The sequence below is a fragment of the Carassius carassius genome, chromosome 28 (assembly GCF_963082965.1).
Source record: "Carassius carassius chromosome 28, fCarCar2.1, whole genome shotgun sequence".
In the NCBI taxonomy this organism is placed as follows: domain Eukaryota; kingdom Metazoa; phylum Chordata; class Actinopteri; order Cypriniformes; family Cyprinidae; genus Carassius; species Carassius carassius.
Window position 1 is genome coordinate 17,701,928 of NC_081782.1, and position 15,862 is coordinate 17,717,789.

The 15,862-nt window shown below is 37.9% G+C and overlaps 1 protein-coding gene across 1 annotated transcript; it reads right to left on the minus strand.

The window, feature by feature from the left end:
* Window positions 1-266: 266 nt before the first annotated feature.
* Window positions 267-3,383, minus strand: LOC132108134 (gastrula zinc finger protein XlCGF8.2DB-like). Its single transcript, XM_059514705.1, has 3 exons — window positions 3,325-3,383; window positions 2,313-2,387; window positions 267-1,970 (listed from the first exon to the last, which is right to left on the minus strand). Exons 2-3 carry the CDS (start codon window positions 2,344-2,346, stop codon window positions 829-831), a joined length of 1,176 nt encoding a protein of 391 aa, XP_059370688.1. The 5' UTR covers window positions 2,347-2,387; window positions 3,325-3,383; the 3' UTR covers window positions 267-828.
* Window positions 3,384-15,862: the final 12,479 nt, after the last annotated feature.

Consider the following 15,862-nt stretch of genomic DNA (forward strand, 5'->3'; position numbering starts at 1 on the left):
ACTGATCTCTGCTTCATTACAGTTTGCACATTTTTTTGTCACGAATGTTGATCTTCCTTCTTTCAAAACAGGTAAAAGAGTCGCGCAATAACGTGCGTTATCACTACGACACGGCATTAGATCTGGCTTTTGTTCACACAGCGCTCGTCCCAGGTTGAACCCGGCAATGTTACTAGGTCCCCGACCCGGGTTCAATGCCGGAATCAATCCCGGGACGTGTTTGCTTTCACACAGAAGGCGACCGGCAATGTTCCGGCAATGTGTAAAAGGGGTTTAGGACTGCTGTGATCATTTCTGTTAGTTCAGTTCAAACATAATGAACATACAGCATAAACCAAACATCATCATCAGCATATCATACTTGAGCTTCAGATGACAGAAATGATGAATGAACTTCCACTGCTTCATGAGTCCATCATCTATTACCATGTTATTTCAATCTCAAGGTGTCAGGAGAAACATTTACTGTCCGAATAGGGCTTTTGAGTTGATCAGAATTTCAGTGATACATGCATTAGAAGACAGTTGAACATAATATGGAACTCATTAGAAAACACAATGATATCATTTATATAATGAAACAAAATGATATGCAAGAATAAACCTTTTTGACATTGTTCTTTGGGGAGGAACTCCATTTTTGAGTCGATCTGAATCTTACTGCTGAATTTGCTGGTTTTGAAGATGAAGAAACTTTAGATAACGTCTCTTTATGTTGCTTTTTAATGACAGATTTTTCTAGAAGGTATTTTATTGCTTGATGCATGATTGTGTCTCATGTGGTGAGGATGCAGCATCAGATCTGAAAGTGCTTGATCTGAAGATGATCTACTTACTGTGATTGTTTTTTGTATGACTGTGTAGAGAAGATGAATTATTGAAACACTTCCCACATCCAGTGCAGTTATATGGTTTCTCTCCAGTGTGGATCCTCTCATGTTTTTTCACGGTTCCTGACTGACTGAATCTCTTGTCACAGTATGAACACTTGTATGGTTTTTCTCCAGTGTGAATCCTCTGGTGCTGTTTTAAATGTTCAGCTGAAGTAAAAGTCCTCCCACACTCAAAGCACGCATGGTCTCTCGCACCAGTATGTATTTTCTGATGTTTTTTTGCATTTTCTAAACATGAAAAACTCTTTCCACACAAATGACATGAATATGGCTTTTCCTTTGTATGAACTCTCAGATGTTTCTTCAGGTCTGAAGCTCTCAAAAATATTTTGCCGCACTGATCACATGTGTACAGTTTCTCTCTAGTGTGAATGTTCATATGTTCCTTAAGGTGTGATGATTGTGTGAAACTCTTTCCGCACTGATCACAATTGTACGGTTTCTCTTCAGTATGAACTCTCATATGCCCTGTAAGGTGTCCTTTTCGTGTGAAACTCTTCCCACACTGATCACATGTATACAGTTTCTCTCCAGTGTGGATCCTCATATGCCCTGTAAGATGTCCTTTTAGTTTGAAACTCTTCCCGCATTGATCACAAGTGAATGGTTTCTCTCCAGTGTGGATCCTCATATGCTCTGTAAGGTGTCCTTTTAGTTTGAAACTCTTTCCGCACTGATCACATGTGTATGGTTTCTCTCCAGTGTGGATCCTCTTGTGTGTTTTCAGGTCTCCTGACCGACTGAATCTCTTGTCACAGTGTGAACACTTGTACAGTTTCTCTCCAGTGTGGATGTTCATGTGCATCTTAAGGCTTGATGGTTGAGTGAAACTCTTCCCACATTGATCACATGTGAACGGTTTCTCTCTAGTATGAACTCTCATGTGAACATCAAATTTAGATTTGCTTGAGAAACTCTTTTCACACTGAGTGCAGGTGAAAGATTTATTGGCTCTGGTTTTCTTAAAATCTTTCTGTTTGGTTTGAGAGCAACTTAAAGGTTTTTCTCCATTTTCTGTATGATTTTTCTCCTCAACTTCACTAAATACTTCATTCACCTCATTTTCTTCAATCAACTCTGAAATAAAAGAAAAAATGGTTGATTTTCAGTTACCCTTATGTAAAGTAGACCATTTCTGTAACATTTTAAGTTAATTTTGATACATTTTTGTAAATTATGTCCCTTATACTCTCCATGAATGAGGTAAATTGATCTTCCAATTATTATTATTATTATTAAAACATTACTGGCACATATCCAACATTTCTGTAGGGAGAACTATTAAATATGTCAACTACACAATTATGTTATTGAAAAATGTTACATAATGTTATTGAAAAAAGTATTATATTACAACAAATCTTAATCTGCTTGAAGCTTTACGACCTTCAGCCTCATTAATAAAGAATAAACACCAACCTGTTTGTTCTTTAGGATCTTCAGTGTGTTTCATTCTGCAGGGTTTGTAGGAGGAGCTTCACTGAACATGAATTTCTGTGTGGCAGAAGCGGATTTGCTTCGTAATAAAAATATATAAAATAATTTAAATAGATTTAGACAATTGTGTGAGTGAAGCAGATGTCCTATGAGCCTCACAAATATAAAATGTTAGCTCTTCGTAGATAATTAAATTGCTAAATTAAAATTAACCGCATCAGCACAATGAGCACATCAGTTTAAAATGCTTATTCAGTAACACTGCACTCCCATATAATTCACACAATCTATGCATTTCTGCTTTCTATTGTTAACATTAATACCTTTTACATTTTATTTTTTTGCCCCAGTATTATCATTTAAGCAGATATCTTTCTAGAAATATGAACAGAATACGATGTAAATTCTTCCAAATATAAGTAACAGTAAGAATGAAAAATTAAAGCATAAACATTTGATGACACCCATCTCTTGATTAACAATTAGTCATATAACTACAATAAAGCACATCTAAATATAGTTTGATTTTATAACAACTACAGTCAGAGCAATTAAAGTACCTAATTTTCCAGTGTATAGCTGTATGTCTTCATATTTCTGTATAGATTTAAAATATCACACGTGACTCATTATACAGACTAATTATATTAAGTATTTAGCAGGACCTGGTTTCAATTTTAACAATGCAAAGTAACTAGGCCTATAACCATTTTTTTATCTGCGAAAGATAAATCTCAAAAGAGGAATAACGTTATGGAAAATAGCAGCAGATAAAACTTGATATCGTTTCACATCCATTCGCTTCACAGATCAAGAGACGTTCAATAACAGCACGAAATCACTCAAGTCTTAATTTAATGTTTTCCTCAGGTGTTTAAGTCGGAAAACACACAAACACTGCTGTACTCTAGAAACGCCCTCGTATATGTTGCATTAACTGACATTGTAAAGTGTATTTTACAATTAAATACGTGAAATACTGACATCTGCTCACCCCTCCTCTGGAGACTCGACGCTGAGGGAGCGCGCACTGCCGATGACGTCATAGCTGCGAAGCTGGATCACCGGCAGATCATCAAAAAGCGCCAAATTATATTTAAAACGTCAAAACATTTATATGACACACATAACAAGAAGAAGGGTTACTGACTAACATATTAATTAATTTAGATATGTTTTAAACGATTAGCTTAAAGTTGTAACTTGTTAGATACAGAGGGAGCATGAGCATGAATATCTTTGTCATTGTACAAGTACAATAATATCGGTTTCTGAACTAATGGTGAAAGTAAAGACATTATTAACGGTTTTTACATTTAATTTGAATAGATGAAGCTCGCGATTATGGAAAGAGGCGTTACATTTCCGACGAGTGCGGTGTTAGGCCAATCACAATGCACTGGGTCATGTGGCCAATCAGAGCAGACTGTGCTTGTCAGAAGGAGTGACTTTGTTTGAGAGAGGCGGGGCATATAGGACCTACAATAATGTACAGTATTTGGAAAAATAATGTTTTTTTTTTTACATTAAAGCATGTCAACATATTCTGTTACACCAAATATACATAATAATGATCTTTAAAAAAGCATCATATGACCCCTTTAATAGCTACAGAAATGTAGAAATATATTAGCACATATGTGTAGATTAGCTGTTAGATTTACCCAAAATGAATTATATTTTATGTTAACCTCTAAAGACACATCAGAGCCAGCGGCAAATGTCAGAAGGACTGCTCTCATCGGTAAACATGAGCACTGAGCTTCCTCTGATCGCGTGGAGCTGATCATCTCCGAAATTGGCAAAACACATTTTTAAATAGGCGCTGTCTCTATAAATAAACTGCAGATTTGAGTTGGAAACAACTACATTCTTGCCTGAAATCCTTGTTTTTAACTACATTTCATGACACAATAGCAGTAATATTTTGAAAATGATCTGAATAAATGGTGGTTGAAATCCCAATGTTGCGTGAAGTCAACCATTCAGCATTCTCAGTGCCCAAGTCCTGCCCTTGAAAGTCCCGGACCTTTGGAAAAGACTTCCTGAGGGGAATTTTTTTACCCAGAACTTTATTAAGATCCTGGTTCCTGCTGTGGAAACACACTGACTACCAGTCCAAAGTCCCTAGTTCCTGGGTAAAGTTCCAGTGGTGAAAACATGGTTTTAATAGAATGATAACCTTCATTCTGCCTTCTTTAGAGACCTTATGTAAACAAAGTCATGCCCATGACCCTCAAGACGGAGCTTCCCACACTATAAAAAGGGGGATGAACTTCCGGCTCATTCTCTTACCTTTCTCGCCTAAAGAGACCAGGTACAGATAGGAAAACAGAATTAAATTGATTATCGACCGTTCAATTAATCACCTAGTGGTACAGGTGTATTTGTCCCTGTGAATTGTGGGGGCATTATTGCTTCATGGTAGTATCTCCATTGCATTGTTTTGTAGCTAGCTAGCATGCTAAGCTATGCAGTGTAGAACCGAGTGGAGTACCCAGGAAAGGGCTATATAAATGTAACAAATTATTATTATTATTTCTCAATGAAAAAATAGAATATATTTCTATCTTAGATCACTGTTCGCAGTGGCTGGAGATAGTTTGACTTGCTTGGTATGTTCATGCAAGACTACTGTTCTCAGTTTGTGTGTTTTATTTTGGATCTTCGGATTATGTTTGCTTACTAGTGAAGGTCAGTTTTTCTATCTGCATTTAATAGACCCTTTTTAATGCTACGATAATTGGGGGTTGTTATAAGCCTTCTGAGTATGTTTATGTACAGGTGAAGGTCATCTTTTTGTTGGCTTAATTTACTGCAGTTGCAATAGCGACCATCTCATCTGCCAGTTTTTTCAATCAGCAATGGATGCAGTTACTTCCGCCTGCTTTACGACATGAAGACGTAAAAGTAGTAGTAGTAATCGTGTGTTTGAGATTAATTTTAAAATAGTGATGTCCGATTTGTGAACGAATCGTTCAATTTAACCGGTTCTTCTTAGTGAACCAGTTGAACCAGTTCACCAAATCGAACTGAATCGTTTGAAACGGTTCACGCCTCCAATAAGCATTAATCCACAAATTACTTAAACTGTTAACTTTTTTAACGTAACTGACACTCCCTCTGAGTCAGAATAAACCAATATCCTGGAGTAATTCATGTACTCAAACAGTACACTGACTGAACTGCTGTGAAGACTGAACTGAAGATGAACACCGAGCCGAGCCAGATGACGAACGAACACACCCACTGCTGGAGCAGTTCTCGTTCTCGAGTCAAGAACCGGTTGCATCGGTTTTCGGATCACCAGTACACTGAACTTTCTGTCGGACGCGTCCGATTTGAGGACCGATGAGCTGATTCTCGTTCTCAAGTCAAGAACCGGTTGCATCGGTTTTCAGATCACCAGTACACTGAACCGAAAACCGTTTCTTTCGGACGCGTCCGATTTGAGAACCGATGAACTGATGATACTGCGCATGCGTGTAATTTTTTAAGTGTTTTGTTAAACATCGGAAAGTGTGATAAAATAACTATATTTTATTATTTTATTTTTTTTTATATGAATGTTTCTAATCTGTATATTGTAGATAATGTATAGGCCAAAGGGGTTTTCAGGGAAGTTGGACAATAATTAAGACTCTATGTTTAATAGGAATAAGGGATGATTTATGAAATATCTGTTCTGTATTTATAGTTAATGATGACACATTCACAAATTGAGTTTGTGGTAAACAGAACATGAACACGAGTAGAGCAGCTGATTATACTGAACTGCAGCACGTGCCGGTTAGAGCGATTCTCGTTCTCGAGTCAAGAACCGGTTGCATCGGTTTTCGGATCATCATTACACTGAACCGAAAACCGTTTCTTTCGGATGCGTCCGATTCGAGAGCCGAGGAGCTGATGATACTGCGCATGTGTGATTCAGCGTGAAGCAGACTGACACACAGAGCGTCTGAACCGAACTGATTCTTTTGGTTATTGATTCTGAACTGATTCTGTGCTAATGTTATGAGCGCGGGTAAACCGAGAGCTTGGATGAAGGGCAATCTGGCGAAACGTAAGTTCATTTAATAAAAAATACATTGCAATGGATTATGTATAGTAAGTGGATCATGGTTTCTGCACTGATGACACCTAATTTATTTACTTTATATCTTCAAGACTTGAATCCTCGGAAGCACATTGCTGTTACTGTATTTGGGTGCGTTGTTGCAAAAAACATGTAAACTTCTCATGATTATGTGGTTTTTAACTGACTAAAGTTATGATTACTGACTTATATATGTGATAGACGTGACGCCATTACGTCATCGCCTATGACGTCATTACGTCGAGCGCAACAGAACCACTGAACCGTTTTTTTCAACCGGTTCATTGAATCGAACCGTCCGAAAGAACCGGTTCGGGGTAAAGAATCGAACTTCCCAGCACTATTTTAAAATAGCGAAGCAAATATCAATTAGTCAGTATGTGGCGAGGGGGGCGTGGTTCAGCAAAGTATGCAGCGGGAGAGAAGGTCGGGAGATGAGCGGTGGGTTACGTGCAAAATGATGAACACCTGTGTCTAACTGCAGTAATTGGCCTGGAAAGACCATTTAAAGGGAGGCTGGAGAATATGGTGGCAGAGAGAGATGGGATGGAGACTCGGACATTGCTCTGCTTGGGGAGAGCGAGCAAACGAGCACTAGAAGAATTTAAATTGTGCCTTTTAACATTGTGTTAACGAGCTGGATGCGCTACTTTTGTTTTTGTGAAGTTTTTTTGAGTTGGTGAATAAATTTAACATAGTCTCCAAACACCAACCCTGGTCACTTCCTTCTTCTCACTATGAACTTTGTAACACCGTGCTTAAAACTCCTATATTGGACATACCAATTGTACTGCAGCAAGAAACCAACTCTAGCAATAACACCGGACCACCTGTGACTGCAGATGAACCTCAATCTCCTGCTTATGAGCCTAGACCATGGTCGCCATCAATTAAACCAGGGGACGTCTGATAATGAACCACAAGCGTCAATGTCAATGAATCTGGAACTCCACCACCAGACTTGTCTGGTATGGACGAGCCACCTATGCAGCCAAAATTGCAACGATTTCGAGTTATTACAATATTAGGAAAACCACAATGTTTTTCTTCGCAATGGTATGAGAGATTCAGCTGGTTGGAATACAGCACAGCCAGCGATGCAGTTCTCTGTAAATCTTGCAGGCAGTTCCCTGAGCTAAGTAAAGCTAAATTTACACAGGATGGATTTATCCATCCAATAAAGACAAAGGAGTAAATATGTCGGTAACACAGTACTGCATGAAGGCTCTGCTCCCCTGGAGGAACAAAGACTTTCTTCTCAGAGGAGTTCCACTAGGAGTTCGAAGTCGCTACGCTGTGCAGTCTCCAAACTGGATTTTTTTTTCTAACTGGTGTGTAAATACTAAGGTTGTCCCAGTTCTCTGCCACTTGTCCTTGTTTACAGTTTCTGGAAGAGAGCGCTGTTCATTCACCCCACCCCTACCTACAACTGCTGTCGGCACTGAGACTCGAATCTGTGACCTTTGGGTTAAAAGTCCAACTCTCTAAACATAAGGCCACAGCTGCCCACAGGGAGTTGACCTGTGTCCAGACAGTATTCTGCGGGCACTGACTTCGGACTTGCCTCTTGTATATAACTCTCTCACTAAGTCCCAGTATGGGCCTATTGTGAAAACAGATTGAAATGTCTCTCTACATGGATTTGGATGGACTTGGCTCTCTGCTTTAAGGAGGTAGGAGAGCACTGTGCTCTTAGTGTCACTTAGCCTAACCCTGCATTTTTTCCAAAAGTATTTAAGCCCCAGTTACAATTTACATACTGGAGGTGGTTTAGTGCTAACCATTTCCTTACATGCAGAATAGGAGCAGTTACTTAACCTGTGTTCAGTGAGGGCATTACGGGAATAACAGCCCACTCCCACGATGAGCCACAAGCTGTGTCCCAAAGTTGAGTGTGCACACTTCGGAGGCCACAGATTTCGAAGGCCATGCCTTGAAGGGCCCTCTGAAGTGTGTGGAAGACGCTCTGCCTTCGCAGGATTTCCTAATTGCGACACCAGAGATTCCTGATTAGCGCTCTGTTGCATAGCAACAGTGCTAGAGAAGAGCTGGCGAGAGGAAAATCCTGCCAGGATAGTTGGAGCCAGTATGTCTCATTTTTTGTTTTATGTTTAATGTTATAATTGAGGGAGATGGTGTCGTATCTCAGGCTTAGCCAGTACTGAGGCCAGGTAAGTTACACTGGTTTGCTGTGTCCTTTGTTGGATTACAACATTAAATGCAGGAATTGGCTTGGAGTTGAATAATTGGCTTGGAGTACTTGAATAATGTAATGATACATATGAAAAACTACAAAATACACATACATGTAGTCATTCAAATGCAGATTGATATCTTCTAAAGGTGCGATTTTATATAGTTTATTGTCTTGACCATGGTGATCATGTTAAAAAAAAAAAAAGCATAGTACAGCTCAATGTTCAGCAGCAGCTGTCACAGCTAAACAGTGCTCTGTTTGACCGGACCGAGTCCTTCAGATGCAGCCTTTGATATAGTTAGCAAAATGTATTAATATTCTGAAAAACTGTTGATACTTTCATTTTCAGAATAATCAGATGTGAACTGTAAGGAGGTAAATTCATGAAGTATTCTCAAACAAATATGAAGCACTAAGTTTTATTTTTTCCTCATAGACAGCAACACTAAAAATATTGTCTTTTACAACATGATGCATTGTTGTAGATTAAACTACCCAACAGCATATTTAGTAGCCAACTTTAAATGTAATTACCTTGAAATTATTCAGAAGTAAAATGCAACATACAGAGTAGTGCAGCAGTAATATTAATGTGAAACCATCCTGACAAATTATTTTTCAGAACAATACTGTACGTACCTTTTACTTTTACTCTCAATACCTTGAGTATTTTAGAGTATGCAAGATAATAGTTTTACTTAAAGGCAGAGGTGGGTAGTAACGAGTTACATTTACTTCGTTACATTTACTTGAGTAATTTTTTGGGGTAACTAATACTTTTCGGAGTATATTTAAAGATGGGTACTTTATACTCTTACTTGAGTAAATTTTTGGGGAAAAATCTGTACTTTTACTTCGTTACTGTGGGCGACGCTCCTCTCGTTACTTTATCTTAATGCAATAAATGTTATAAATGCTTCAGTTTATTCCAAACGCGCCGTCTGCTTTTCTCTGGACAATGAGCGATGCCCATTCGTGAATGATTCATTCTTTTGAGTCAGCTCTGTTCAAAGGCTTGATCAAACCAATTGGCAAACGAGTGAATTGGTTCATGAATCAGTTTTAATGATTCTTTCAGTTCTCTGCCGCACGCGCTGAGCGTCTGAAGTGGTTCACTCAGAGTTGTAACGTTTAACATCAGCAGCGTTGAAAACGTGGCTATGGAACTGCACTGAATTAAAAGCAAATCTCCAAAGGCTATTATTTGCTTGCGATGGAGATCCTTATTAGATGTCTACTGTCTACTGTTCCAGGTAATAATTTGGGCTACATTACAGTACACGATAGCACTGTGACATTAGTTTGTTGTACGTGTGTGGCTTATAACAGAGGGGAGTCAAGTTGAATGCAGCTTCCAAAAGACAAAAAATAGCCGATTAAGATTTTATTAATTTTAATACAATCACACCGGCGCGAGAACGTTCAGCGAGTCATCATCAGCTGCTAAATTCAGATCTGTGATCGCTTGCTGGCGCTGAGCCAGAGATAGATGTGTTTTTACAGCACTGCGCATTATATCAAATCACACATGATTCTTTTGAGCTTATTAAAGCATTGGCCAATTAGAGGTGTTCCGATGAGTCATCGCTAAAATGCCGGTGCTTCCTTCACTCGCTTGCTGACTGGAGACCTCTTTCTGGCGAATTCTCTCGTCAGAAACAACAAAGTGCAGATGTGTGTACGAATCTTTAATTAAAATATTGATTTCACAGTGTTAAGAGTTTCAGTGATTTTAATGGGAGTTTCTGAGAGTGATTGAAATCTAGACCGTCAGTGAAAATGATCTTTAATAATGTAAATGTTATTTGCTCTCTTTCTGAACAATGAAAGATTAGTAGCAATATTTATGTCACATTAACTTTCAATGTTAAATTCACATTTAATATAAAGTCAGTCGTATTAAAAATATGTTATGGCATGACACCTATATCTGTTACTTAAGTAAACAGACAGGGTTTTATAATAAATTACATAAATTGGAGTAAAGGCTGATGAAATATATACATTTATACACACACACATTACATACATTTTATCTATATAAAATCTAAATAAAAATATATGACCCAAAGTAACTAACTACTTGAGTAGATTTTTTATCCGATACTCTTTTACTCTTACTCAAGTAACTATTCAAGACTAGTACTTTTACTTTTACTTGAGTAAATATTTCTATTAGTACTTTTACTTTTACTTGAGTACAGTTTTTGGGTACTCTACCCACCTCTGCTTAAAGGATAGTTCATCCAAAAACAAAAAGTTCTGTAATCATTTACTCACCCATAAGATGCTGGAATTGTCATTCTTGGGTGAACTATCCCTATAGCTAAGGTTTTAAATATGACTATTAGTTTTCCCCCAATGTGGTATAAGTAGTTAATAAAAGAAGTTTACTAAAGTACATCAGTATTTCTTCTACTAATAACGTTGTCATAGCTCTAAACAATTTCTCTTTTCCTTCTTTCCCTAAATTAGACCAGACCCCAGCACTGCAGGATAAAGCTGAATGTGGCAGCACTGGACAGGTTTTTAATGGTTTTGGGCTGAGCAGGGCAGCCCTGACAGTGCTGCTGGATCTTCTGAGAAGTGAAGGGCAACAGTGATGGATGCCAAAGAGTTTTCTTTTGAAAAACTGTAACAAGCCCATTTTTTTTCCACTGCTTTATCTTTCCCATTAGAGAATGGCTAATAAATAATGTTTTTGTTAAGAATTCTCTCAAGAAGAGAAAACAGTCCCTCCATTCTCTCCCTGCTCTCCTGTGTTCTTCTCTCCTCTGTCTCCCTCTGGAGTTTGATATATTCCCCAAATAGCTCCACCAGCTTCCACTCACTCCCACACCTGTCCCAGAACACTTGCAATCCTAAGGCAGAGCAAACAAACTGTGGCTGTTGTAGTGTATCAGAACCGAACCAGACAAATTAAAGAGTCGATCAGGACTGTGGTTGAAACACGAGCCGAATTCCTCAGAAAGGCAACAGGAGGTTGTAAATCATTCCTAGTGCCACAAGTCAGACGCAAGATATCCAAACCAACCAACTCTTTCACAGAACAGCTTTCAACATTAACACCACTACAATTATTGACAATTTCAACTAAGAGAAGAGATTGTCAAATTCGGGGCAAATAATCAAGATGCAACGCCGGCAAGCTCATGTAAACCCATGAGACACAAGATCCTTGGATTGACTTCCCCCACCCAGCAGAACCAGACTGAAATTCCTAAGGGGACCTTTTAACCTCCGGTCCCCACAAAACATCTTTTGTCAGAGAATGGCACAAGAACTGTCTTTTAATGAACTCAAAGACTTATAAATGAATATCAATCCATTGCTTAACTGCATATTCATTTATATGTAACCCACACATTTGACTATCATGTTTATAGTCACTTATTGTGTATGTCTTGTAATAACTATGGGATAGCTTAAGGATTCATATTCATGTTTAGTATGTTTGTGTTTCAATCTGCTTGCTTGAAACATTCCTGACCATCAGTTATTTGTCAAATGTATCATATTCTTGTTAAAGGAATCATGTCCAAAATTAGACCCTGCAAGAGCAGGAAAATTCGGACTACATGCTTGATAAGATAACATATGATTTATGATACCCGAGTAAAGACAATATCTAAGTGGTCAAGACAACATTTGAGGTGTGGCCAAAAGGCCAGTTTAAATACTCAGGACACCATCAAATCCTGCTTTTAGCTTTGTTTCTTAGCTTTTGCTATTAGTCATGCCTGCTTTTAGCTTTTAGCGTTTGCTTTTTAGTCATGCTTTTAGTCATCACTGTTAGCGTTCTTTGAGCGCGGTTCCAGCGTGCTTCAGCCTGCACGCCTGCTGCTACTTAGCCACGATGAGAAGAAACACCCCCTACTCTCGTCAAACTTTACTTCTGTTCTTTTATTTTATTTCTTTTCTTTTCCGTTTGAGAGTTTCGTGTTCTGAGTTAAGTTTTGTAACGCCGTGTCTCTGAGTCTGACCTCGAGTGCCCTTTCAACTTCAACCAGCCACACAACTCCGCATCTTTAGCCAACGCCAAACCACGGGCTTCCCAAGACGTCACTTCAAGACTACTGAACTTCCAACCAATCAGCAACCTCGGGAAACCCCCTTTCCAATGACAACAAAAGGAACCCCGTTTACACAGGAGACACAAGTAACTCCTCCAGACTCACATTTGTACTGGTGTATCTAATATAATTTTAACCTCATTGAGGAACTCAATGCGAGGGTTAATTAAGTGATTGATGGCTGTTCGTGTCTTTGCAATTTCACGTATTGCTGTAAACTTGGGATTCCACATTTTCGTTCTCTTAAACTAATTCTTCCCTAACTTTAGATCTTTCTGCATCTTGTATGAATGTGTGAGTGCGTCTCAGTGATCAGCCGTGAAACAGTGATTCCATTCAAATTCCCTTTAAAATCTTAAATGATTCCCTTTGAGCTAAATTGACCTGTTTCCCTTACACTGTTAACAACAACAGCACAATGAATTTCAACAGAAATGTGTCTATTCACTTAATTTGTATTTTTTAAATCCCTTCCCAAGCAGGCTCATTTTCTAAATTTTATTAAAATTTATGTTATTTTATAAACTTTTTTGTAAGAAGGTTGTTTAAACATTTTTATTTGTTGTTAAATTCACTTTTCTAATAAAATATATATTAATGGCCAGTATGTGTATGTAATTTGCCTTTAAGTGTAATAATAATAATTATTTATATATTAACATTCTTTTGAAAAATCACATACACATTTAAAATTATAAGCAGTATTGGTATCGTTAAAAAACTTTTTATTATTTTTTTATTATTTCATATTTTATTATTAAATATGTTTAGCAGCAGCTGCAAAAACAGTTTCGTGTCCAGAAAAAATGTTTGTGGCCGAAAATATCTGAAGTCACCAGCCATTGGCAGATGTGGCAAAAAAGTTTTAGTTTTAGGTCCTGCATGCATGTGTAGAAATTAGGACAAAAGTCATTTAATTTCCCTATAGAGTAAAATAAAATTATATAGTTGATTTGCAATTGCATTGCAATTATTTTACAGTAGTATGGCTATTACTGTCATAGTAATAATAATATAAAATTGTTATTATTATATTCTAATTTGTTTGGCTTCCAAATTCATCTGTGTGAGTGTAATTTAGACTGAGACACTATATTATTATAACTAAAAAGAAGTCTGAGTCCCCTTCAAACAAGTCAATTCACCAGTTCTATGTTTAGTGTGTGTGTGTGTGTATTATTTTTATTATTCTATGTCCTGTCTTGTCACTATCATTCTGATGCACTGTGGAGCTTCTGTCACTAAAACAAATTCATTGTATGTGTAAACATTCCTGGCATTAAAACTAATTCTGATTCTGATATTATACATTCCTTTGAGTCTTCACATTGCTCTAGAGGAATTTTGGCCCACTCTTCTTGGCAGAATTGTTTTAATTCAGCCACATCGGAGGGTTTTTGAGCATGAATGTTTAAGGTCTGTTTAAGGTTTGAGTTAAATCCAGACTTTGACATGGCCACTCCAAAACCTTAATTTTTTTTTCTTGAGCCATTCAGAGGTGGACTTGCTGGTGTGTTTCAGATCATTGTCCTGCTGTATAACCCAAGAGCGCTTGAACTTGCGATCACAAACTGATGGCCAGACATTCTCCTTCAGGATTTTCTGATAGTGTAGAATACATGCTTCCATCAATTATGGCGAGTCATCTAGGTCCTGAAGCTGCGAAGCATCTATTTCTGGCCTCCTAGCAAGAATATAGTGTGAAATACCTACGATTGGGAGTCTGCACAGGGTGTTTATTTTGAAATGTAAATTATTATTTTTTACTTCTATGTTGTATTTGCTGTGCGGTTTGGACGCGGCATGCGTCAGAAATAGACTAGGTGGGGGAGACCAGGGACAGTTGTAACAGGGGACGGTTATAACACCTTGAATTCCTCCAATCAGAAACAACCTAGAGTGATGACACTCACTGTGCACATGCTCAGTTAGTTTCCCTCCATTTTTGCCATAAAGGGAGCCACATTTGAATCTTCCTGACGGAGTTATCTACAAAAGATTGGTAATTATCTTTTTTTATATAAAGATAGTCAGTGTGATAGACAGCATGCTAAATATCAGAAAGAGGAAGACAGACAGGGGAGTCCCATTTCCTGTGCTGGAAAGGGCTTCCGATGAAATCAGACAGGGAAAGTCAGTCAGGGGAGTGGCCAAATCATATGGCATTTGCCATGTGACCCTGCACCGATTCCACAAGAAGAGGAGCCAGGGATCAAAGACACTTTCCAGAGTACTGGACTCCATTTTTACACTTGCCACAACTGTGACTCAGACTAGGCCTACCAAGCCCCCCCCCACCCCCCCACCCCCCTCTGTTTTTGAGAATGTTTGAGTTCATGTTTAACCTTTTTTGAGGTGTTCTACCCAATAAACACTTTTAAACACTCTTGCATTATAATTTGACAGTTTCATCCTCTTTTTTTGTGTCATTTGTGTGAAAAAGGTAATCATTACTTAAAAACATGAAATGAATAGTCACAGTAACATTACTGATAAATAATATTTTCTATTTTGAGTATATGATTGATTCATTATGCAGATTTTAGACATGTTACAACCGTCCCTGACATGCGTTACAACCGTCCCTGTACACTGGGACGGTTGTAACAGTGGAGAGACTGTATTGAAATCAATTTTGCAACCTGTACATATTTCATAAACCCACTTAAATACATTGTTTCAGCAGCTGACAGATTGAAGTTTATAATATAACAAATTGGTTATTCCAGTAAAAATGGTTTTTGATGTATTGCTAAAAATTGCTAAAAAGTGTTACAACTGTCCCTGGTCTCCCCTGCCTAGGGCGCCGTTTCTGCTGTTTGCTCTGTAAAAACTACAAAACTTGGTGTTGGTGTTTTTTTTTTCTTCTTCTAATGACGATGATGCAAAATTCCCACAATTGTATTATTATTATTATTATTATTATTATTATTGTTGTTGTTATTATACATTTTTATGTATCAGCTGCCAGAGTTCTTGCAGGGAGTCTGCACTTAGCAGTCATTTTAGACGGTGGGCGTTTGTATTTTAGAGAAATGACCACAAACTTGAACTAAATTATTGTACATAATTTAATTCACGAAATGTACCATATGCATTGCATGAATTTAATACCATTTGTCATTACTTTAACTAAAGGCTAAAGTCCCCAAGTCTATTTTTACTT